At 40.6% G+C, this 23,332-nt stretch overlaps 1 protein-coding gene across 1 annotated transcript in view; it reads right to left on the bottom strand.

Moving 5' to 3' along the window:
* Window positions 1–23,332, bottom strand: part of LOC132888460 (uncharacterized) — a 180,585-nt gene that overhangs the window by 97,545 nt on the left and 59,708 nt on the right. Inside the window, exons 7-13 of the mRNA XM_060924506.1 lie at window positions 14,436–14,493; window positions 13,776–13,980; window positions 11,742–13,503; window positions 6,605–6,778; window positions 757–930; window positions 495–668; window positions 193–360 (exon numbers count right to left, since the gene is read on the bottom strand). Coding sequence (XP_060780489.1) covers window positions 193–360; window positions 495–668; window positions 757–930; window positions 6,605–6,778; window positions 11,742–13,503; window positions 13,776–13,980; window positions 14,436–14,493 — 2,715 coding nt within the window. The remainder of the gene's footprint in view (window positions 1–192; window positions 361–494; window positions 669–756; window positions 931–6,604; window positions 6,779–11,741; window positions 13,504–13,775; window positions 13,981–14,435; window positions 14,494–23,332) is intronic.

The raw sequence follows: 23,332 nt of genomic DNA on the forward strand, positions 1-23,332 counted from the left end.
TCTTTAAATTTAAATGATAGTGCCCAATGTCTGTAACACACTGGGAAAAAATTAGGACCAGTTGAATAAACCATAAATTACAGTCAATTATCAATTTTATCCTTTTTTTTCAAAGAAACTATCAAAGTTTTTTGTACAGCATTCCTTTATGTTTAATATTTATATAATTGTTTTAGTTTATAGAAGACTCACCTCAGTGTTGTTAGTTTACAGTCTGGATCCTGGAGTAAATCAGTGAGCAGCTTCACTCCTGATGCTCCAGGGTCGTTCCCTCTGAGATCCAGCTCTATCAGGTGGGATGATTTCAGAGCTTCAGCCAGAGCAGCGTATCCTTCCTCTGTTATCCTGCAGTCTGAAAGTCTAAACAGAGAACATTTGATGGCATTTTTATAATAGTCTCATGAACATCTATACAATATAATATGTAATGCCAAGGCCATTTAAGGATTATATGATCTAGATGTATGTGTTTGTTTGTGGAACCTGAAACCAACCTCAGGATCTGCAGGTTACATGGCTGATGTTTCAGTAGAGCACAAACTCCCTGCACTCCAGAGTTTCCAACTTTATTCTCACTCAGATCCAACTCTTTTATGTGTGCAGGATTGAATAGAAAAGATGAAGTCAAAGCAGAACAGCCTTCTTCTGTAACACCACTCTTCCTTAGCCTAAGGATAGAGGGCAGATTCATTTTAGTTCAAGCATAATAATCAGAACTGCAAACAGCAATTTATAAAATAACATTAGAATACACACGTAAGCTTCTCAGGTCTGCAGTGTGAATCCTCCAGTAGGGCAGAGAGCTGCTTCACTTCTGACACTGAAGAGATCTTTCCACTCAGATCCAGTTCTTTCTGCAATAAAGGGTTTTTATCCAGAACCTCAGTCAGAAAATCACAGGCCTTCACTGCTTCATCACTTTTCAACAACCTGCAGTGAGAGAAAGGCACAAAATTACAAAGACAAAAATATTACATCATTAACAAGCTCATATTTTATTTTGTGTTCAATTATATTGAATTAATGTTGTGTTCGAGTATTAAAGTGGATTTTGTAATGAAGTAATTAACCCCAGTACGTATTGTTCACCTCAGTTTCTCCAGTTTACAGTCTGGATCCTGGAGTAAATCAGTGAGCAGCTTTACTCCTGATGCTCCAGGGTCGTTCCCTCTGAGATCCAGCTCTCTCAGGTGGGATGATGGGTTTAGTCTCAGAGCTTCAGCCAGAGCAGTGTATCCTTCCTCTGTTATACTGCAGTCTGAAAGTCTGTGTAAAATGTTGCCAAAGAGGATCGAGAATAAAAAGGGTTAGAAAACAATATAGAATTAAGAAGCTATTTGGCACACTGGAAAACATGGCAATTCTATTCATAATATTATATTAAACACAATACTGAAGACATCAAAATTATGAAATAACAAATGGAACATATGTGGAATTATGTTGAAAATAAAAAGTGTTAAAAAACAAAATGTGTGATATTTTAGATTCTTTAAAGTAGCCACCATTTACCTTGATGCTTTGCACACTATTCGCATTATCTTAACCACCTTCATGAGGTAGTCACCTGGAATGATAATCACCTCGAGTGATGTGGCAAAATGGCAGCCAATCGCTTTGTCACCATACTACTACAACATCGACCTCAGTCGGGCATACAGTGGTGCCTGAAAGTTTGTGAACCCTTTACAATTTTCTATATTGCTGCATAAATATGACCTAAAACATCATCAGATTTTCACACAAGTCCTAAAAGTAGATAAAGAGAACCCAGTGAAACAAATGAGACAAAAATATTATACTTGGTCATTTATTTATTGAGGAAAATGATCCAATATTACATATCTGTGAGTGGCAAAAGTATGTGAACCTTTGCTTTCAGTATCTGGTGTGACCCCCTTGTGCAGCAATAACTGCAACTAAACGTTTGCGGTAACTGTTGATCAGTCCTGCACACCGGCTTGGAGGAATTTTAGCCCATTCTTCTGTACAGAACAGCTTCAACTCTGGGATGTTGTTGGGTTTCCTCACATGAACTGCTCGCTTCAGGTCCTTCCACAACATTTCCATTGGATTAAGGTCAGGACTTTGACTTGGCCATTCCAAAACATTAACTTTATTCTTCTTTAACCATTCTTTGGTAGAACGACTTGTGTGCTTAGGGTCGTTGTCTTGCTGCATGACCCACCTTCTCTTGAGATTCAGTTCATGGACAGGTGTCCTGACATTTTCCTTTAGAATTCGCTGGTATAATTCAGAATTCATTGTTCCATCAAGGATGACAAGCCGTCCTGGCCCAGATGCTTCAAAACAGGCCCAAATGGGATAAGGTTCTTATGCTGGAATGCAGTGTTTTCCTTTCTCCAAACATAACGCTTCTCATTTAAACCAAAAAGTTCTATTTTGGTCTCATCCGTCCACAAAAAATTTTTTCAATAGCCTTCTGGCTTGTCCACATGATCTTTAGCAAACTGCAGACGAACAACAATGTTCTTTTTGGAGAGCAGTGGCTTTCTCCTTGCAACCCTGCCATGCACACCATTGTTGTTCAGTGTTCTCCTGATGGTGGACTCATGAATATTAGCTAATGTGAGAGAGGCCTTCAGTTGCTTAGAAGTTACCCTGGGGTCCTTTGTGACCTTGCCGACTATTACATGCCTTGCTCTTGGAGTGATCTTTGTTGGTTGACCACTCCTGGGGAGGGTAACAATGGTCTTGAATTTCCTCCATTTGTACACAGTCTGTCTGACTGTGGATTGGTGGAGTCCAAACTCTTTAGAGATGGTTTTCTAACCTTTTCCAGCCTGATGAGCATCAACAATGCTTTTTCTGAGGTCCTCAGAAATCTTTGTTCGTGCCGTGATACACTTCCACAAACGTGTTGTGAAGATCAGACTTTGATAGATCCCTGTTCTTGAAATAAAACAGGGTGCCCACTCACACCTGATTGTCATCCCATTGATTGAAAACAATTGACTCTAATTTCACCTTCAAATTAACTGCTAATCCTAGAGGTTCACATACTTTTGCCACTCACAGATGTGTAATATTGGATCATTTTCCTCAATAAATAAATAAATGACCGAGTATAATATTTTTGTCTCATTTGTTTCACTGAGTTCTCTTTGTCTACTTTTAGGACTTGTGTGAAAATCTGATGATGTTTTAGGTCATATTTATGCAGAAATATAGAAAGGGTTCACAAACTTTCAAGCACCACTGTAATAATGGACTCTCCACTCCTCTCTATCCATCATTAGGGTCCTCAATTCAGTGGTGTCGACCACTCCAGCATCTTCTTTGAGGACATCCACCACTGTTTTGAGTGGCCGCCCAGGGCATCTTCTGCCATGTGTGGGCTCCCATAATACCATTACAGATACTGGGATCTCTGGATGTTGGAAGCAGTGGCCGGCTAGCCTGAGTCGCCTTGCCGCTATTTTCTCTGAGACCCTAGGGAGGTCTCCATACAATTCTTGATTGGTGATGTGTTGCTGCCAGTTGATATTGTGAATGGCCCTCAGCATTCTTGTGTAACACCTGTCCAGGGACTTCGTAAGGGGAGTGGTCAGGGTCCAGACCTCTCAGCCATAGAGCAGGATGGATTTAATGGCTGCTGTGAATATCCTGGCTTTTAACCCTCTTGATAACTTGGATGTTCAAACTCTTTTCAGGTTGTGGAGTGTGGATGGCCTTTCTGTTTCTTCGTGTGCAGCAGTAAAAGACCTTGGAGTGATTATTCACCCCAGTCTTTTATTTGAAACTCACATTGATAGCATTACCCGGACAGCTTTCTTTCATCTCAGAAATACTGCTAAGATAAGAAATTGAATGTCACTACATGACGCGGAAAAACTAGTTCATGCTTTCGTTACCTCCAGGTTGGATTATTGTAATGCCTTACTGTCTGGATGTCCCAAGAAGTGCATAAACAAGCTCCAGTTAGTTCAAAATGCAGCAGCAAGAGTCCTTACTAGAACTAGAAAATATGACCCCATCACCCCTGTCTTATCCACACTGCATTGGCTCCCAATCAAATTTATTACTGATTATAAAATACTACTGTTGACCTTTAAAGCACTGAATGGTCTCACACCACAGTACCTGAGTGAACTTCTGCTCCTCTATGACCCGCCACGCCTACTTAGATCAAAAGGTGCAGGCTATCTGCTGGTACCTCGTATAGTGAAGGCTACATCAGGGGCGGAGCCTTTTCTTACAAAGCCCCACAGTTATGGAACAGCCTTCCAAGTAATGTTTGGGAATCAGACACAGTCTCAGCATTTAAGTCTAGGCTGAAAACATATCTGTTTAGTCAAGCCTTGTGTTAATGGTGTTTATGAGGTAAAGGTGTAGATCTGGAGGATCCTCAGACAGAGTGTTTTGGTAAACTGGGATGTATGGATGCTGTCAGTCCCCCACTTGTTTGCTCACTCGAGTTTGTTGACGGTGTAGTGGCTGCTGCTTTATGTCCCAGGGCTCCCTCATGCCTGTGTTACCTTCTGGCTCTCCCCCTTTTAGTTATGCTGTCATAGTTAGTTGCCGGAGTCCCTGCTTGTATTCGGTGCAATATGTATACTGTTCCTACTTATTGAGGTGACATTGGGCATACCTAACAACTTGTGTTTTCTCTCTCTCTCTCTCTCTCTCTCTCTCTCCTCCCCCTCAAATCTGTCCCTTTGACTTACATATCGGTCCTGGGATCGAGATGCTGAACCTCTTCTGCTCCTCGGACCTGCCTGATCCATCCTGGTGCCCTGTGTCTGGTTTGAGTCTCATCACATCGCTCCTGTGGAGGACAGCCCCATGTGACAGTTGAAAGTCACACCTGGAGGATGCTCTGGACTCTTACAGTAATCCTTTTATGGCTGAGGACTACAGTTGACTTGCTAACTTTAGGACTGCAGTTGTCTTGAACAGTTTTGCACTCAAGTTTCCATCAGTGAAGAGTTTAAAACATCAATGAAACTGACTTCATATTAAAACTGTTAATGTTATAGTCATGTTGTCTGTTGGTGCCCAAATGTGGATGGGTTCCATTTCGAATCTGGTTCCTCTCGAGGTTTCTTCCTCGTGTCGTCTGAGGGAGTTTTTCATTGCCACCGTCGCCAAAGGCTTCATCATTGGGGATAGATTAGGGATAAAATTAGCTCATGTTTTAAGTCATTCAAATTCTGTAAAGCTGCTTTGCGACAATGTTTATTGTTAAAAGCGCTATACAAATAAACTTGACTTGACATTCTTTGACTGCCTTCCTCGCTGTTTGTATGCTAGGGTGGTCAGAGGCTTTTGCTTTCTTGATGCTTTTAACAGTTGGTAAAAGCTTCATTGCCTCTCTGTTCGCATTAATAAATCTGGAGTAGCAGTCAGTGGAGCTTTCTTCAAGGTCAAGAGCCTCAAAACGATTCCTTACCTCGATGGTATATTGGGCTTGGAGTGTAGGATCTCCCGCAAAGGCCTTCCAGTCAATCTTTGGTGCAGGGATTGTCTTTGGCTGGTGTAGGCTGAGCCTAAAACTCATACTGATGACCCAACGGTCTGAGCCCGCTGTGCTGAAGCTGTTATAAGCCTCAGTATTGATTACACTGTTCCACCACTTTCTTCAGACAATGATATAGTCTAGTTGGCTTTTAGTCAGGGTGGACCTATCCTCCTGAGTCCAGAGTGTGGACAGTAACAAAGTATGACTGTACAAGCAGGATTCCCTTTAAATTCAGTAACTAAAATACAGTTGCAGACAGAGGTTATGCTTCAGAAGGACTTTCTCGCTCTAATGCTGAGCATTAGTCCAACCCCTCCTTGGGATGAATTTGTGATTATTTCTCTCCATACAGATGTGACTCGGTGAAAATCTTCAACTACTTCAAACTTAAGCTCTTCACTTGGGTGTACTCTCCTATGCTCCTGGATACCAAACATGTCAATCTTGTGTTCTTGCATTCTTGATGCAAGCTCTTTTGCATGATTTCTGAGGTGCAGTGTGTTAGCATTGAAGGTGTGACAATGCGCATTAATATGAGACCCTCCAGGCGCCACTTTATCTGGAGAGTCTTGACTTTCTTGACTTGAGAGGCTGTTATGTCAGAATTGTCTGAGCTCATGTAAGCAATAATAGACCTGCAATAATAGACTTTGTCACTGTAAGTGAGGAAGAATTACAAATGATGAAAGAAAATGCTGTTCCTAAAAGCACTAAAGATGATACGCAGTTTGGTCTAAAACTATTCAAAGGTAAGGTGGAATTGTGATTTATTTTATCGATTTCAAAACAAAGTATTTTATGTGACTCGGCTTAAATAAGTGACAAGTCTGCGCTGCAAAGTTATTACATTTACTTGTCGCTTTTGAAGTTTGAAATACTTTTTTTCCCAATATTTTTTAAAAAATAATCAGATTTATTTTACAATAAAACAATGAGTCACAGGCTCAGTGAATATCGGTGAAAATGAACTTTTTCACGATATTCTAATTGTTTGAGATGCGCTAATATATACAGATCTAAAAATAAACATTTCTGTAATTATTTTCCTTTTTATTCTTTGTGTATCAGTTGCAATAAGCAATTCTTCAGATCAAGTCGACCCAATAGGAGAGATGAACTCACCTCAGTTTCTCCAGTTTACAGTTTGAGCTCTTCAGTCCAACACAAAGCTGCTTCACTCCTGAGTCCTCCAGATGGTTACTGCTCAGATCCACCTCAGTCAGTTTGGAGGATTCAGAGCTGAGAACTGTGTGTAAAGCTGAGCAGCTTCTCTCTGTCAGGTTACAATCACTGAGCCTGAAAGGAGGGAGAGACATTTCAAACAAAAATACTATTCGACCATTCTTTGAAGAATGATTCACCACCAACACCCCCCCAACATGCGAACGAACAGAGAGAGAGAGAGAGATTGAATGTTAACTTTACCTGGTGCTAGTAAAAACAAGGGAAAATATATTTTGAAAGACAATGATGACATAAACTATTCAATTTTTTATATTTTAATGATGTGAATATTTGAAAATCCTGACCCATCCCCACCTGAAAGCTGAAAATATCAGAGGAACTCATAAAACACTGAGCCCTTCATGAACACAAACACAAAACTGTTTGTGCTGTAAGACAGAAAATCACTGCTGTACACAGAATATTCACGGCATTACCACGGCCACAGCGTCACGACTGTTTCACTCTGTGCTGGTTGCAGTCATATCCTGTTCAGAATGAACTCCTGATGAGTTTTGATGATTAAACAGTATATTTAATCGATAGTGTGAGGGAGAACTGAACCATGACTCTCTAGCAAGGTATTGACCCTGACAAAAGGAAGTGTGTGTCTCAGTACTCAGTGTATTAGTATTTCACACACACTGTATTTATTCGGCCCGCTTACGTTAATAATCCATACTCAGAATATCTTTATGTGTTCAATTCCCAGCGGCTTGTGCTCATTTTTAATGATCTACTCGCCAATACTGCTCTGTGTGCTCAGCTCAGCCATCCTCTCTATTTAATACACTGTTTATACACAATAAAGATGTTTTTATTGCGTTACTTGTATTGTAGGAAGATGTGATAGCTCCGCCTCCTGATATTTAATGGTTTTCAATCTGATTTGCTTTGAGCGTTCATCATTTTAGTGCGTCAAGAACAGTCATTTCCTGTTAATCTTTTCATTAGTGCTACAACTTACATCACATGGTATCGGATGTTGGGACTGGACACTTTTTTAGGAGTACTGTCAGTAACGGCGCTGAAAACCTGAGTTCAGAGCAGCCTCCACACATGGCCACTCTGGACTACACTTCCCAAGATCCACAGCGACCCTCGTCACCAGAGTTCTAACAACATCACCTGTCTTCAGTCTACCTGCTATCACCTTCTCCATATACAGTGGGGCAAAAAATTATTTAGTCAGCCACCAATTGTGCAAGTTCTCCCACTTAAAACGATGATAGAGGCCTGTAATTTTCATCATATGTACACTTCAACTATGAGAGACGGAATGGGGGGAAAGAATCCAGGAAATCACATTGTAGGATTTTTAATGAATTAACTGGTAAATTCCTCGGTAAAATAAGTATTTGGTCACCTACAAACAAGCAAGATTTCTGGCTCTCACAGACCTGTAACTTCTTCTTTAAGAGGCTCCTCTGTCCTCCACTCATTACCTGTATTAATGGCACCTGTTTGAACTCGTTATCAGTATAAAAGACACCTGTCCACAACCTCAAACAGTCACACTCCAAACTCCACTATGGCCAAGACCAAAGAGCTGTCAAAGGACACCAGAAACAAAATTGTAGACCTGCACCAGGCTGGGAAGACTGAATCTGCAATAGGTAAGCAGCTTGGTGTGAAGAAATCAACTGTGGGAGCAATTATTAGAAAATGGAAGACATACAAGACCACTGATAATCTCCCTCAATCTGGGGCTCCACGCAAGATCTCACCCTGTGGGGTCAAAATGATCACAAGAACGGTGAGCAAAAATCCCAGAACCACACAGGGGGACCTAGTGAATGACCTGCAGAGAGCTGGGACCAAAGTAACAAGCTACCATCAGTAACACACTATGCCGCCAGGGACTCAAATCCTGCAGTGCCAGACGTGTCCCCCTGCTTAAGCCAGTACATGTCCAGGCCTGTCTGAAGTTTGCTAGAGAGCATTTGGATGATCCAGAAGAGGACTGAGAGAATGTCATATGGTCAGATGAAACCAAAATAGAACTTTTTGGTAAAAACTCAACTTGTCGTGTTTGGAGGAGAAAGAATGCTGAGTTGCATCCAAAGAACACCATACCTACTGTGAAGCATGGGGGTGGAAACATCATGCTTTGGGGCTGTTTTTCTGTAAAGGGACCAGGACAACTGATCCGTGTAAAGGAAAGAATGAATGGGGCCATGTATCGTGAGATTTTGAGTGAAAACCTCCTTCCATCAGCAAGGGCATTGAAGATGAAACATGGCTGGGTCTTTCAGCATGACAATGATCCCAAACACACCACCCGGGCAACAAAGGAGTGGCTTCGTAAGAAGCATTTCAAGGTCCTGGAGTGGCCTAGCCAGTCTCCAGATCTCAACCCCATAGAAAATCTTTGGAGTTGAAAGTCCGTGTTGCCCAGCGACAGCCCCAAAACATCACTGCTCTAGAGGAGATCTGCATGGAGGAATGGGCCAAAATACCAGCAACAGTGTGTGAAAACCTTGTGAAGACTTACAGAAAACGTTTGACCTCTGTCATTGCCAACAAAGGGTATATAAAGTATTGAGATGAACTTTTGTTATTGACCAAATACTTATTTTCCACCATAATTTGCAAATAAATTCTTTAAAAATCAGACAATGTGGTTTTCTGGATTTTTTTTTTTTCTCATTTTGTCTCTCATAGTTGAAGTGTACCTATGATGAAAATTACAGGCCTCTCTCATCTTCTTAAGTGGGAGAACTTGCACAATTGGTGACTGACTAAATACTTTTTTGCCCCACTGTAAGCTCAGCTCTCACTCTCAGTATTTGTGAAGTATTGTTCTGTGTCCCTGTGCCTGACTTTACTGAGCCGTTTGACTATCTGCCTGACTTCCCGTTATTGAACTCTGTTTACGTTTACTTTCAACTTCGTCCTCTTGCCTTATCTGTGATATCCTGTTCGCCGAATGACTGACTCTTGCTCGTCCCTGACTACGTTTCTAGTTTCCCGATTTGGATTTGTTCACAGTTCGCGATGCACCCGCTCTCCCCTGCGACTGCATCCGGAAGTGCCTGCACCCTGACGAGTACATGTAACTCAGCACAGTATCAGACTGGAGCGGCGGCTACAATTATCAACACCTTAACGATCTTTTGGCCATTGCAAAAGTAGAAGACTTTCAATACGTAAATTGTGCATGAATAATTCCTCAAACTTCCACTGAAAAAAAAAAAAAAGAGTTGATTCCTGATTACTTCGCTTATCAGATCACGTGACACTGTTTCACAATCATCGACACCTTTGTCCAGTTATCGACATCCAGATGAATATTTATAGAAAATAAATCAGTATGTGGTATTAAGTTAAAAAAACAGTTTTTATTTAAAATTAGTTTTCCATAGACTTATATTTAGGACAAAATATATTTTATATAAATATATGGATGTCGGTGTTTACGTAAATGAGGAAGTAATTCTCATGTTTGTAAACAAATGAACTGATAATGTTTAACCTGCATCAGAAAATCTTTGTTCCACTTTCTCAGGATTTTCGTAGATCACATTTTGTTAATCATTCATTGTTGTTTGTATTAATTTCTAGTTTTGTCGTTTAATAATAAATGTCAACAGGCAATCGACACTGTAACCACATTAACATCCAGGTCAAAGGTCGCATCTCATTCCTCGAACCAAAATTTAAAAAAAAAATGTCTACTGATACTGTAATATGTGGTAGATATTTACAACAAACTGAAAAAAAATTAATTAACCAATAATAACTGTTGGAACTGAAACTCACCTTTGTAAAATTTGTTTTTTATTGGTAAATCTGAAAAGGTGTCGATAATTATGGACTGTCGATAATTGTAGCCACCGCATACCAGTATCAATAACAATGCATCCCGAATACATCCTTTAGGAAGAATAAATTATCACGAGCAGTTTGGTGTATTGCTGTGAAATGCAATCAGAACAGCTCCTCTCCCTCCCAAAACCTGAGTTTAATAGAGAACTGAGTTTGTGGAAGCGAAGGCGCGGTCAAGCATCAGTTTGGGAATGGAGAGTGAAGGTGTGGGAGGTGAGTGGCAAAGGGACACCTGGGACTGATTAACAGTGATGAGTGTGTGTGTGTGTGCGCGTGTGTGTGTCAGAGTGAGACTGTGAAACAATAAAGCTGCTGAAAAGTGCAAGTTGAAAGTTAAAGCGAGACGGCCTTTTGATTTCATAAACTCGGTGAAATTTAGTTCCGCCTGAAATGTGGTGATTGTGATATCTGTTTATTTCTGTAATATCCCACAAAATATCAGGCCATTCTGTGGCTGGGAGGTTATTTAATTTGAGGGGATTAAAGCAAATAATGTGCATGAAATCGCTCGCTTGGCGCAGTCAAGCAGACAGAGGAAGTCCGTGTGCGCATGCGCAGGTTTACCTTCTTCTTCTTTTGGGTTTTACAGCAGCTGGCATCCACAGTGTTGCATTACTGCCATCTACAGGTTTACCCTTGAGCGTGCACTGACAGTTCCATCATTCTGTCGCTAAACGAACAGCTGATCACACCGAGGTGCTCGCTGAGCACCCATATTTATTAGTTTGGTCCTGCGTTTCCTTTCCTTCATATACAACGTAACGTCTTTTCTTCTCACTTTCCGTTACTGTAGTCGCGCTTTCAAGTTTCATTCGCACACTCACGTCCTCCGTTTTCCTCTCCTGTTTCAAATTTGTATCCCACAATGCCTTACATGAACGGGGAAAGCCCACCACATGATGCATTATGTAGTATCTCGTATTGGGTCATGGTGAAGCAGGAAAAAATAGCGGAGAATTTAGGGCCACATGGAGATAAATGCATTAATTGTTCTATTTAAAAAAAACTAATAAAATTGGAAGTCTGTGATTTGAATTCAGTAGCTTTCGGTCACTAAACAAAAATAATTGGGTGTCGGGAAATTCTTTTCATGACCTACACTTGAAAATCTGAAAGGCAGCCTACTTTGAATAAAGCAAAAGTAATCGGCCCGTCTCCATCCCATCAGTCTCCCAAACCCCGTAAAGTGTCACAGGGTTTTACTTACAGAGCTGTTGTGGCTTGCTGGACGACTGGTAGCAGCCTCTTAAAGCATTCATCTGACTTTATGAACTTCTGTAGCTGAAACACTTCCAGATCCTCATCTGATGTCAGCAACACAAAGACCAGAGCAGACCACTGAGCAGGTGAGAGTTCAGCTTCAGAGAGACGTCCTGAGCTCATGTAACTTTGGATCTCTTTCACGAGTGAATCATCATTTAACTCATTCAGACAGTAGAAAAGGTTTATTAATCTCTCTGGAGATGGATTTTGTTCAAACTTGAACTTGATGTACTCAACTATGTCCTTCTGGCAGTCAGAGCTGCTTCCTGTGTGTGGCAGCAGATCTCGAATGAGCTTCTGATTGGACTCCACCGAGAGGCCCAGAAGGAAGCGGAGGAAAAGATCCAAGTGTCCGGTGTCACTCTGTAAGGCCTGGTCCACTGCACCTTTGAGGAAGTCAGACATTTCTGATGTGTTGAAAAGACCAGACAGATCAGTAGTTTGTTCTTTTGTTGAGTTTTTGTCAAGAAAGCAGAGAAATGCATACAACGCAGCCAAAAACTCCTGAATGCTCAGATGCACAAAGCTGAACATATTCCCCAGGTGGAGTCCCGATTCTTTTCTGAAGATCTGAGTACACACCCCTGAGTACACTGCCACTTCTCGAACACCAATGCCACACTCTCTCAGGTCTTCCTCATAGAAGATCAGGTTTCCTTTCTCCAGCTGTTGGAAAGCCAGTTTTCCCAGTGCCAGGATACTCTCTCTGGTCTGCTGAGGATCAGGGTCATATGTTCCATGGTACTTTTGTCCCTTGTGTTTGATCTGAAAGATCAGGAAGTGTGTGAACATTTGAGTCAGAGTCTTGGGGATCTCTCCACTCTCTGCTTCACCCAACATCCTTTCGAGAACAGTGGCTGAGATCCAGCAGAAGACTGGGATGTGGCACATGATGTCGAGGCTTCTTGAAGACTTCATGTGTGTGATGATTTTATTGGCCAGGCTCTGATCACTGATCTTCTTCCTGAAGTACTCCTCTTTCTGAGGATCGCTGAACCCCCGTACCTCTGTTGCCTGGTCTACACTCTCAGGAGGGATCTGATTGGCTGCTGCTGGTCGAGTGGTTATCCAGAGGAGAGCACAGGGAAGCAGGTTCCCCTTGATGAGGTTCGTCAACAGCACATCCACTGAGGCCGACTCGGTCACATCACACAATCTCTCATTGTTCTGGAAATCTAGAGGAAGTCGACACTCATCCAGACCATCAAAGATCAACAGGATTTTGTAGGTATCACTGTCTATTACTTCTAGGTCCTTAATATCAGGGAAAAACTGATGAAGAAGATTCATCAGACTGAGGTTTTGCTGCTTCATCAGATTCAGCTCTCTAAAGGGAAGTGGAAACATGAAGGTGACGTCCTGATTCACTTTCCCTTCAGTCCAGTCCAGAATGAACTTCTGCACAGAGACAGTTTTTCCAATTCCAGCAACTCCTTTAGTCAGCACACTTCTGATGGACGTGTCTTTAAAGAGATCATTACATTTGATGGGTTTCTCCTCTGTTACTGGTCTCCTGGACACTGTCTCAATCTGTCTCACCTCATGTTCATTACTGATGTCTTCACTCCAGCCCTCTGTGATGTAGAGCTCTGTGTAGATCTGATTCAGAAGTACTGATGTCCCATGCTGGGAGATTCCTTCATTTATCCTTTTAAATTTATCTCCAAGTCTGGATTTGAGTTTTCGCTGATATACAGAGGCCAGCTCTAACAAACAGAACAATGTGATGGCCATTATTTTCATGTATAAACACTATACACAGTGTGAAAGTCAATATCGATAAAAAAAACTGACATACATTCCTAATAAATACATAAATATTCTGGAAAAGAACCAAAACACTCGGATTATCTTGGAGTCGTTTATTTGTTGAAATAACTGTAGTCATTAGGATAAACAGCAGTATGATAATATCGACCAGTGGCCCAGTGTGTTTCCTTTAAACTGAGAGAATATTGTAATAATCTAAAGCTCTTACTGATCTGCAGTTGGTGAGCGAGATCTTTCTGCTTCAGGTTCTTTAGGATACGCAGTGTGATCTTCAGCACACTCTCTCTAATACGGTCCAGATCCTCCTCCTCCGCTTTCTCCTCCCTCTCAGAGCATTCTGGGTAATCAGCACTCAGTAGCTTCTTTAAATTGTTCAGTTCATTCTTCACCAATGTGATGACTTTGTGCTCCAGCTTGTGATTTAAAAAAATTAAATTAAATTAAAATAAATCAATAAAAATGGTATATAACCTGATTTTACACCACGTTGCTGTTGAATTCTGGATTCTGATTGGTCAGAAGGGGTTAATTGGATTTATTTTCTCATTCTAATACATTTCTATAGCTGATGTACAGCTGTTTCACAGGGACCTGTACAGCAAACACTCCAACTCAATCGATTAAAAATGTGAGTAATCGTTAATCTGGTGACGTTTTCAGTAAACAGATGTTTATTTCACATGTAGATAAGGAGTCTCCATTATCAGTACTTTGTAAGTCAGAAGCTGACTTTAAAACAGATTGAAATGCAGTTTTGTCCGATTACCCATAATGCTGCTGTAACTAAACTGTTAACTGTAAATTACTGTCATCATTTCAAATTAAAATTGTGTATATTAATTACACAACAAAACACATACAAACACACCTGGAATACGGACTCCATCCAATTTCTGCAGCTGTTTTCTGGTTCCTGTTTTGGGGTTCTGTAGATAAACAAAGATTGTAAATTACTTTTTTAATTTTAATATCAGAACACATCCTGTAGATCTGGTCCACACAGCTGTGATATATAAACCTCTGGAACTCCACACACGAGTCTCTTATCATGGGAAAACTGGCTCCAATGGCAACATAAGGCGACTCATTTTAGGTTTTTCAGATCACGGATCCACCGACGGCAGTTAAATACTACCGCTGAAAAAATAAAAAGTTTGTGTGTATTTTTATTTGAACCACGGAAACTTACAAAAAGAAGTGACAAAATTTTGGGGTCACATATTTTTCTTGTAACAGCATTGTATCCCCAGTACTAGATCCTATTTGTCGCAAGTAAAAAGGAAAAAGCGTAAATACAAACGAAACGTGTGTTGTATACTGTATATCCACTTCAGCCAAGTCAGAAAACGAAACTATTTACGACATTGCGTATTCACTTGAATGTTAGATTTGAATGTTGTAAAGTCTACAGGGTGATTTACGACCGCTTTACGACAGTATAAACCTCGTGCTGATCATGGCTGATGCTGACAGCATGGCTTCCGAGCCATCGACTCAACTCTATGTAAGCATAACAAGTGGTAAACAAAAATCTTTTGAAAACGTGGGCGATTTCATCTCTCAAGCGATGAAGATAAACAATGAAAAGATCAAAACGATCTTTGGTTCACAGAGAGAAGGTAACGATTTAACCAGAGCCATGCTGAACATGCCTGCAGTAACGTTAGTTTGAGATTTTGGCTGCAGGTATCTGACTAGAATTAGAAGAAGAAGGTGCTGGAGAGAGTCCTATCGAACCGAGTATCACGAAGGTATCAGCCCTCGATATGCTAATGAGAGCTCAACGGTCATATGACCACACACCTTCAGAGAAGTAAGTACTGGAATACTAGTCCAGTTTTATATTAGAACACAGACACACACACACATATATATATATATATATATATATATATATATATATATATATATATATATATATATATATATATATATACACATACAGACATGATTGCTTAATTGCATAAGCTTGGTGCAAGATCATTTTATGCAATTAAGTGATCTATGCAATTAAGAGATCAGGCTACTTCGAGGATAGTTTAAGCCCAGTTGTGTGATTTGCATTGTCGTGTAATGTGTTTTGCTTGATACACTTCTGCATGGTATACAATAAATGTTTGTGTAACATTAGAAATTTACTTAAAATAATCAACTACAAACATGATTATTGTTACAATGTTTATTTAACATTATAAATTTACTTAAAATAATCATTAATTGTCTTCTGTTTAACATTGTTTATCATGTCCTTATTGATTATCTTTTCAGTTTCTTGAAAAGCCTCAGTTGAGAGTCCATGGTGATATCACCTCCTTCTAATGATATCCAGGGCTTGAACAACTTCAACATTAGAAGGAGGTTGTTGTGGTGGAGACTTGTCCTCCTCCTCATCATCATCATCATCATCCTCATCCTCCTGCACTTGCTCCTTTTGTCGGAGACCATCACAGAGATCCGCATCACTCAATGCTCCTTCTTTTTCTACTTCCTCATCAATGTCAATGTAGTCCTCATATTGTTCCCTGTTTAGCATCTGAGGAATTTCATCAGGAGAAAATCCTACAAAGTCATCTTCTACATTCTCCGTCAGGACGGACATGAAACAGTTTGCTATGGTCTCTGGTTTCACTTTTTTCCATGCATTATCCAGCATGTGTACTGCATCCAGTAATGTCACTGATTTCGATACTTTGAGGGCATTATCCAGTGCACCCGAGTCAATTGCTGCCACCGTCCTCTGTAGCAACTCCGATCTATAATAATGTTTCATTGTTCTAATTATCCCCTGATCCAAAGGTTGAATGCTCGATGTTGTGTTTGGGGGTAAGAGGACAATTTCTACATTGTTCAAGTGTACATCAACATTGTGAGCTGTACAATTATCCATCAGGAGACATACTTTTCTATTTTTGCTCCCCATGTCTCTATTGAATTCCTGGAGCCATTCCTTAAATAAAACAGACGTCATCCAGGAATTCTTGTTTGCTGCATATTTTACGGGAAGCTTCCGAACACCACGGAAACATCGAGGAGACGAGGACTTTCCAATAACAAACAGTTTCCTTTTATCTGACCTAGTGTAACTGCAGCAAACCAATGCAGTAATTCGCTCTTTACTGATTTTATTTCCAGCAGGTTTTTCATGTTCATAAACCATTCCACTACTGGGGAGTGCTCGAAAAAAGACCCCAGTTTCATCACAGTTATAAATGTCCTCAGCACTATAATGTTGAAAGATTTCAGGCCACACGGTCTTCACCCAGTGGTCAGCTGCCTCTTGGTCATGGCTTTGTTTCTCACCATGTGCCTTTTTGAACTGAATTTTATGCCATCTACACCATCTCTGGACCCATGACCTAACAATTTCTCCTTCCAGCTGGAGTTCTTTTGCAAGACTCTGCGCTTTACTGAGCAGAAGAGGTCCAGACACAGGCAAATTCATGGCTCTGGCTTGAGTCTACCATCGCATAAGCGCCGCATCCAAATTATCACGTGTCAAAATTCTATTCCGTTTTCGTGATGTATTGTCGTTCGATTTGAATTTCGCAATAACATCATTTCGTTTTGCTTTTATCCATGAGACTTGTGACTGAGATATCCCGAATTTTTCAGCCACTATGCTTTGTGAAATACCCTTGTCCAACTGACTGATAACTTCATATTGTTTGGAAATATCCAAGTCAGTCCTACTACGTTGTTTCGACATCATTACTACTTAAAACTAAAGTGATTTTCCCATCTTGCTTCACGCACCTGCTTCCGGGTAAACAATGCGCTGATTTGTCAGAAATTAGGTCGTCCACTCAGTATTCACGAAAGTAGGTGATGACGTTACACTGACGTCATAACCGGAGATTCCATGGAATCTCGTGTGCTCTGCGCATGTGCAGAAGATGATTGATGGGAAAATACCCTGTATTGTTATGTGATAAACTGATCAGTTGGAAGGTTTTTGCCATGAATTTTTATGCATATAAGCGATATATGCGATTAACCGATATGCAATTAACCGATCAAATTTGTTTATGAATAATGGGGAATGGTTTGTGGTTTTCTACTTACGCAAATAAGCGATTTATGCGATTAACCGATATGCAATTAAGTGATATGATCTGTATATATATACACACACACACACACACACATACACACACACATATATATATATATATATATATATATATATATATATATATATATATATATATATATGAATGATATGGCACTAATCATGGCAGCACAAGAACAGGCCATAAGCACAAGAGCCATAGAGGCCAGGATCTACCAGAGTAGATCAGACTCAAGATGCAGACTGTGCAAAGAAGCCCCTGAAACAGTCCAGCACATAGTAGCAGGGTGTAAGATGCTAGCTGGATCAGCGTACATGGATAGGCACAACCAAGTGGCTGGGATAGTATACAGGAACATCTGCAACCAGTATGGAATAGAAGTACCCAAGTCCCAATGGGCCATACCACAGAAGGTGGCTGAGAACAACAGGGCCAAGGTTCTGTGGGACTTCAGCTTCCAGACTGACAAACAGATCCTGGCTAACCAACCAGACATAGTGGTGGTGGACAAAGAGCAGAAGAGGGTGGTGGTGATAGATGTGGCGATCCCAGCTGACGCCAACATCAGGAAGAAGGAACATGAGAAACTTGAAAAATATCAAGGGTTGAAAGAGCAGCTGGAACGGATGTGGAAGGTCAAGGGTTGCGTGGTCCCCGTGGTAGTGGAGGCACTTGGGGCAGTAACCCCCAAACTGGGAGAGTGGCTCCAGCAAATCCCAGGAACAACATCTGAAGCCTTAGTCCAGAAGAGCGCAGTACTAGGAACATCGAAGATACTGCGCAGAACCCTCAAACTCCCAGGCCTCTGGTAGAGGACCCGAGCTTGAGGATGACATGGATACCACCCCCCCGCCGGGGGTGAGAAGGAGATTTTTTATATATACACACAAACGTGTTGTGTGCCTACTTAGGATTTGCACATTCTTAAGAATGGTCATTGGGAATGCCAGGCTAGCACCAGGATTTCAAATTGATTAACCACATTACAGTAAATCAAAAGAAGAAAAATATTTTTGGCTAATTTGTGTATTATATTTTTCAACATTTTCTTTCAGCGGCTGATGGCTAGCGATAGCCTCATGAGCAGATGTATGGTACTTGTACAGGTATAAATTGATGGTGTATAGAAAAATAGCTCTGATATGTGGATCAATGTTTTTGAGATCAGACAAGTCCATGTATCTGTGGTACAAAATATCTCTTGCTGTGTGATTTTAAGAAATGTTGAAACTGATTTTTTGAAGGTGTTCGTTTAAAAAAATACAAATATACTATTCATGATAAATACTGATATGTAGGAAAACAGAAATTGGACAATATGGCCAGGTAGGTTTATTTTTTCTTGTATTGGTGATGGTAGCATTTTTATTTTGTGCTGGTAGCATGCAAGCTTGCCTGTAGATGATTTAGCTTTTTTTTTAATTTCTATATAGAATTGTGAACACATTTTATTCAAACAAATACATCTGATATAGGGCGGCACGGTGGTGTAGTGGTTAGCGCTGTCGCCTCACAGCAAGAAGGTCCGGGTTCGAGCCCTGTGGCTGGCGAGGGCCTTTCTGTACGGAGTTTGCATGTTCTCCCCGTGTCCGCGTGGGTTTCCTCCGGGTGCTCCGGTTTCCCCCACAGTCCAAAGACATGCAGGTTAGGTTAACTGGTGACTCTAAATTGAGCGTAGGTGTGAATGTGAGTGTGAATGGTTGTCTGTGTCTATGTGTCAGCCCTGTGATGACCTGGCGACTTGTCCAGGGTGTACCCCGCCTTTCACCCGTAGTCAGCTGGGATAGGCTCCAGCTTGCCTGCGACCCTGTAGAACAGGATAAAGCGGCTAGAGATAATGAGATGAGAGACATCTGATATAATGATAGGGCCATAAAATATTTCTCATTATATATATATATATATATATATATATATATATATATATATATATACACACACACATACATATACATATATACACACACACACACACACATATATACAAATTGTAAATAAAAACAGAATGCAATAATTTACAAATCTCAAAAACTGATATTGTATTCACAATAGAACATAGACAACATATCAAATGTCGAAAGTGAGACATTTTGAAATTTCATGCCAAATATTGGCTCATTTGAAATTTCATGACCGCAACACATCTCAAAAAAGTTGGGACAGGGGCAATAAGAGGCTGGAAAAGTTAAAGGTACAAAAAAGGAACAGCTGGAGGACCAAATTGCAACTCATTAGGTCAATTGGCAATAGGTCATTAACATGACTGGGTATAAAAAGAGCATCTTGGAGTGGCAGCGGCTCTCAGAAGTAAAGATGGGAAGAGGATCACCAATCCCCCTAATTCTGCACCGACAAATAGTGGAGCAATATCAGAAACAGGGTTCTTCACCCTGAGAGGGAATGAAATTCCATGACTTTTCCATGACACAATCTTATTTTTCCAGGACCTTAGCCAAGAAAAACGTACACAGAAATCTTTCTATTTTCTTTATCAACAACAATAATCATGTGTATCAACAATAATTATCATTCAAAATACAATTAAAACTTTGACTTATGGAAATTAAAGATTCATACTATTTCTTTTTCTTGTGAAAATACATATTTTATCAAATTTAGGACATTGTCTTTGCAGCTGCTATACTGTGGTATATATATCCATCTGTGTGTGAGCCAACAATCTGTATATCATGTACTACAAATAAGATTTGTAAATAAAAAAAATCAAAAATAAAAATGTTAAATGATAAAAATATAAATTGTAAAGTTGTACATCTGCATAAACATTATCAAACTAAACAAACAATAAAACAAAAATAATCTACTGTAATTACGGAATATGAATCATTGAACAAACAAAATAAAAATAAAATATAAATATGTGCAACAACCCACTGTCTACTGGAAAATGAAAACATATCAAGCAATATTATACAATAATTATGAACACTTAATCTTCTGTATTTATAGCTTATGACATTGATAAATGCCAGACTATGATTAGACAGTAAAACAAAAACTCCTCTGCTGGATCAAGACTAGAATAAAACTCGGTAAATAAATATTAAAAATAAAAAATATAGAAAAATATTAATAAGACTAGAATTAAACTCAGTTGACAGTAAATATTGAAAATAAAAATTTCCCATCTCATTTGATGATTACTGTCCTTTATATTTGACTAACAGTCCATCTAAACATTTCTCCGTTTCATCCAATTCTGCCTTCTTTTCAGTGATGGTTCTTCTTAAGCTATTTGAATGAGAACAGTTTCCCTCGGTGGAGATCAGTGACACAATCGCAAAAACTCTTCACAAGCGTATCAGCATCGCCGTGACCCAGGAAATCCGATCCCAAATAGCGGGAGCGTACCGAATCATGATCCCAAAAACGTACATAAACATCAAGCTGTTTCTTCAAACACTCATCAAACATAAGCACAACATTTCCCTGACTATTCGCTGCTTTTATCAAGAGAGACTTGAAATGAGGAGCGATCCCCCATTTAGCAAGACGAGCACATTTTGATTCACCACACCCAAACCACTTTGCTATGGCACGATCAGGAAACACATCACAAAAAAGCTTATTTGTGCCTTCAGATGACTTATATGATGAATGAGTTGTGACGATATGCAGACACCAAATTATCTCCGCTTTAAATGTGTCGTTTCGCGAAAAATAACTGTCTAATCTCCCTTTGCATGTTCTGTTGTCACTGTCGGTACTCGTGGCGGATGTACTTGGCTGCGGCACTGCATCACGTGGCTTAGTCAAGTTAGTGACGACCGACGGCGATGCTGATGAGGTTGTGTTTACCGACGGGCACATATCCGTGATTCACATGCAGTTCGCTATCATGGCCACCTGTTCTTGGTGTTTGTTTCCCTTTTGGTGGCTCATGATAGCAGCCTCGCCCATGTTAGATATGTCAAACGTCTTCACGCATAATGTGCACTGTGCCTTGTGTCTGTCTCCCGGCACTCGCCGCAGCCACTTCCCATATTCTGGCTTTTGTAGCCATCGATCAGTAAACGAACAATTTCCAGGCATCACAATTAATATATATATATATATATATAAAACTAAAAAAAACTGCACTAAAATTACACTAAAACTACCGAAAGCTGATCGCTTATGAGCTAACGCATGATGTTTGTGGATGGCGCCATTTTGTACAGACCTATAACGCATGCGTCAAATCACAGTATTGCATCTTATTATTTTACCAACAGATGGCGTTCGTGTCGCTATAAACATTGAATACCGATGGTTGATCGTCGCTATGATTTTTCTATGAAAACGCGTATGCGTGCATGTACAGAAACTTTAGATATAACCTACAATAAGGGCATTTTATCATTTTATTTGTTTAAGACCAATTTTCCAGGATTTTCAAGGACACAATATGAATTTCAAGCACTTTTCCAGGCCTTTAGGGCATATTTTGAAATTCCAGGTTTTTCCAGGCTGTACGAACCCTGCAGAAAGGAGTTCGACAGTGTAAAATTGCAAAGATTTTGAACATATCATCATCTACAGTGCATAATATCATCAAAAGATTCAGAGAATCTGGAAGAATCTCTGTGCGTAAGGGTCAAGGCTGGAAAACCATACTGGGTGCCCGTGATCTTCGGGCCCTTAGACGGCACTGCATCACGTACAGGCATGCTTCTGTATTGGAAATCACAAAATGGGCTCAGGAATATTTCCAGAGAACATTATCTGTGAACACAATTCACCGTGCCATCCGCTGTCGCCAGCTAAAACTTTATAGTTCAAAGAAGAAGCCGTATCTAAACATGATCCAGAAGCGCAGACGTCTTCTCTGGGCCAAGGCTCATTTAAAATGGACTGTGGCAAAGTGGAAAACTGTTCTGTGGTCAGACGAATCAAAATTTGAAGTTCTTTATGGAAATCAGGGACGCCGTGTCATTCGGACTAAAGAGGAGAAGGACGACCCAAGTTGTTATCGGCGCTCAGTTCAGAAGCCTGCATCTCTGATGGTATGGGGTTGCATTAGTGCGTGTGGCATGGGCAGCTAACACATCTGGAAAGACACCATCAATGCTGAAAGGTATATCCAGGTTCTAGAGCAACATATGCTCCCATCCAGACGATGTCTCTTTCAGGGAAGACCTTGCATTTTCCAACATGACAATGCCAAACCACATACTGCATCAATTACAGCATCATGGCTGCGTAGAAGAAGGGTCCGGGTACTGAACTGGCCAGCCTGCAGTCCAGATCTTTCACCCATAGAAAACATTTGGCGCATCAAAAAATGGAAGATACGACAAAAAAGACCTAAGACAGTTGAGCAACTAGAATCCTACATTAGACAAGAATGGGTTAACATTCCTATCCCTAAACTTGAGCTTGTCTCCTCAGTCCCCAGACGTTTACAGACTGTTGTAAAGAGAAAAGGGGATGTCTCACACTGGTAAACATGGCCTTGTCCCAACTTTTTTGAGACGTGTTGTCATGAGGGCAGCACGGTGGTGTAGTGGTTAGTGCTGTCGCCTCACAGCAAGAAGGTCCTGGGTTCGAGCCCCGGGGCCGGCGAGGGCCTTTCTGTGCGGAGTTTGCATGTTCTCCCCGTGTCCGCGTGGGTTTCCTCCGGGTGCTCCGGTTTCCCCCACAGTCCAAAGACATGCAGGTTAGGTTAACTGGTGACTCTAAATTGACCGTAGGT

Source organism: Neoarius graeffei, chromosome 6 (genome assembly GCF_027579695.1).
Source record: "Neoarius graeffei isolate fNeoGra1 chromosome 6, fNeoGra1.pri, whole genome shotgun sequence".
Taxonomy (NCBI): domain Eukaryota; kingdom Metazoa; phylum Chordata; class Actinopteri; order Siluriformes; family Ariidae; genus Neoarius; species Neoarius graeffei.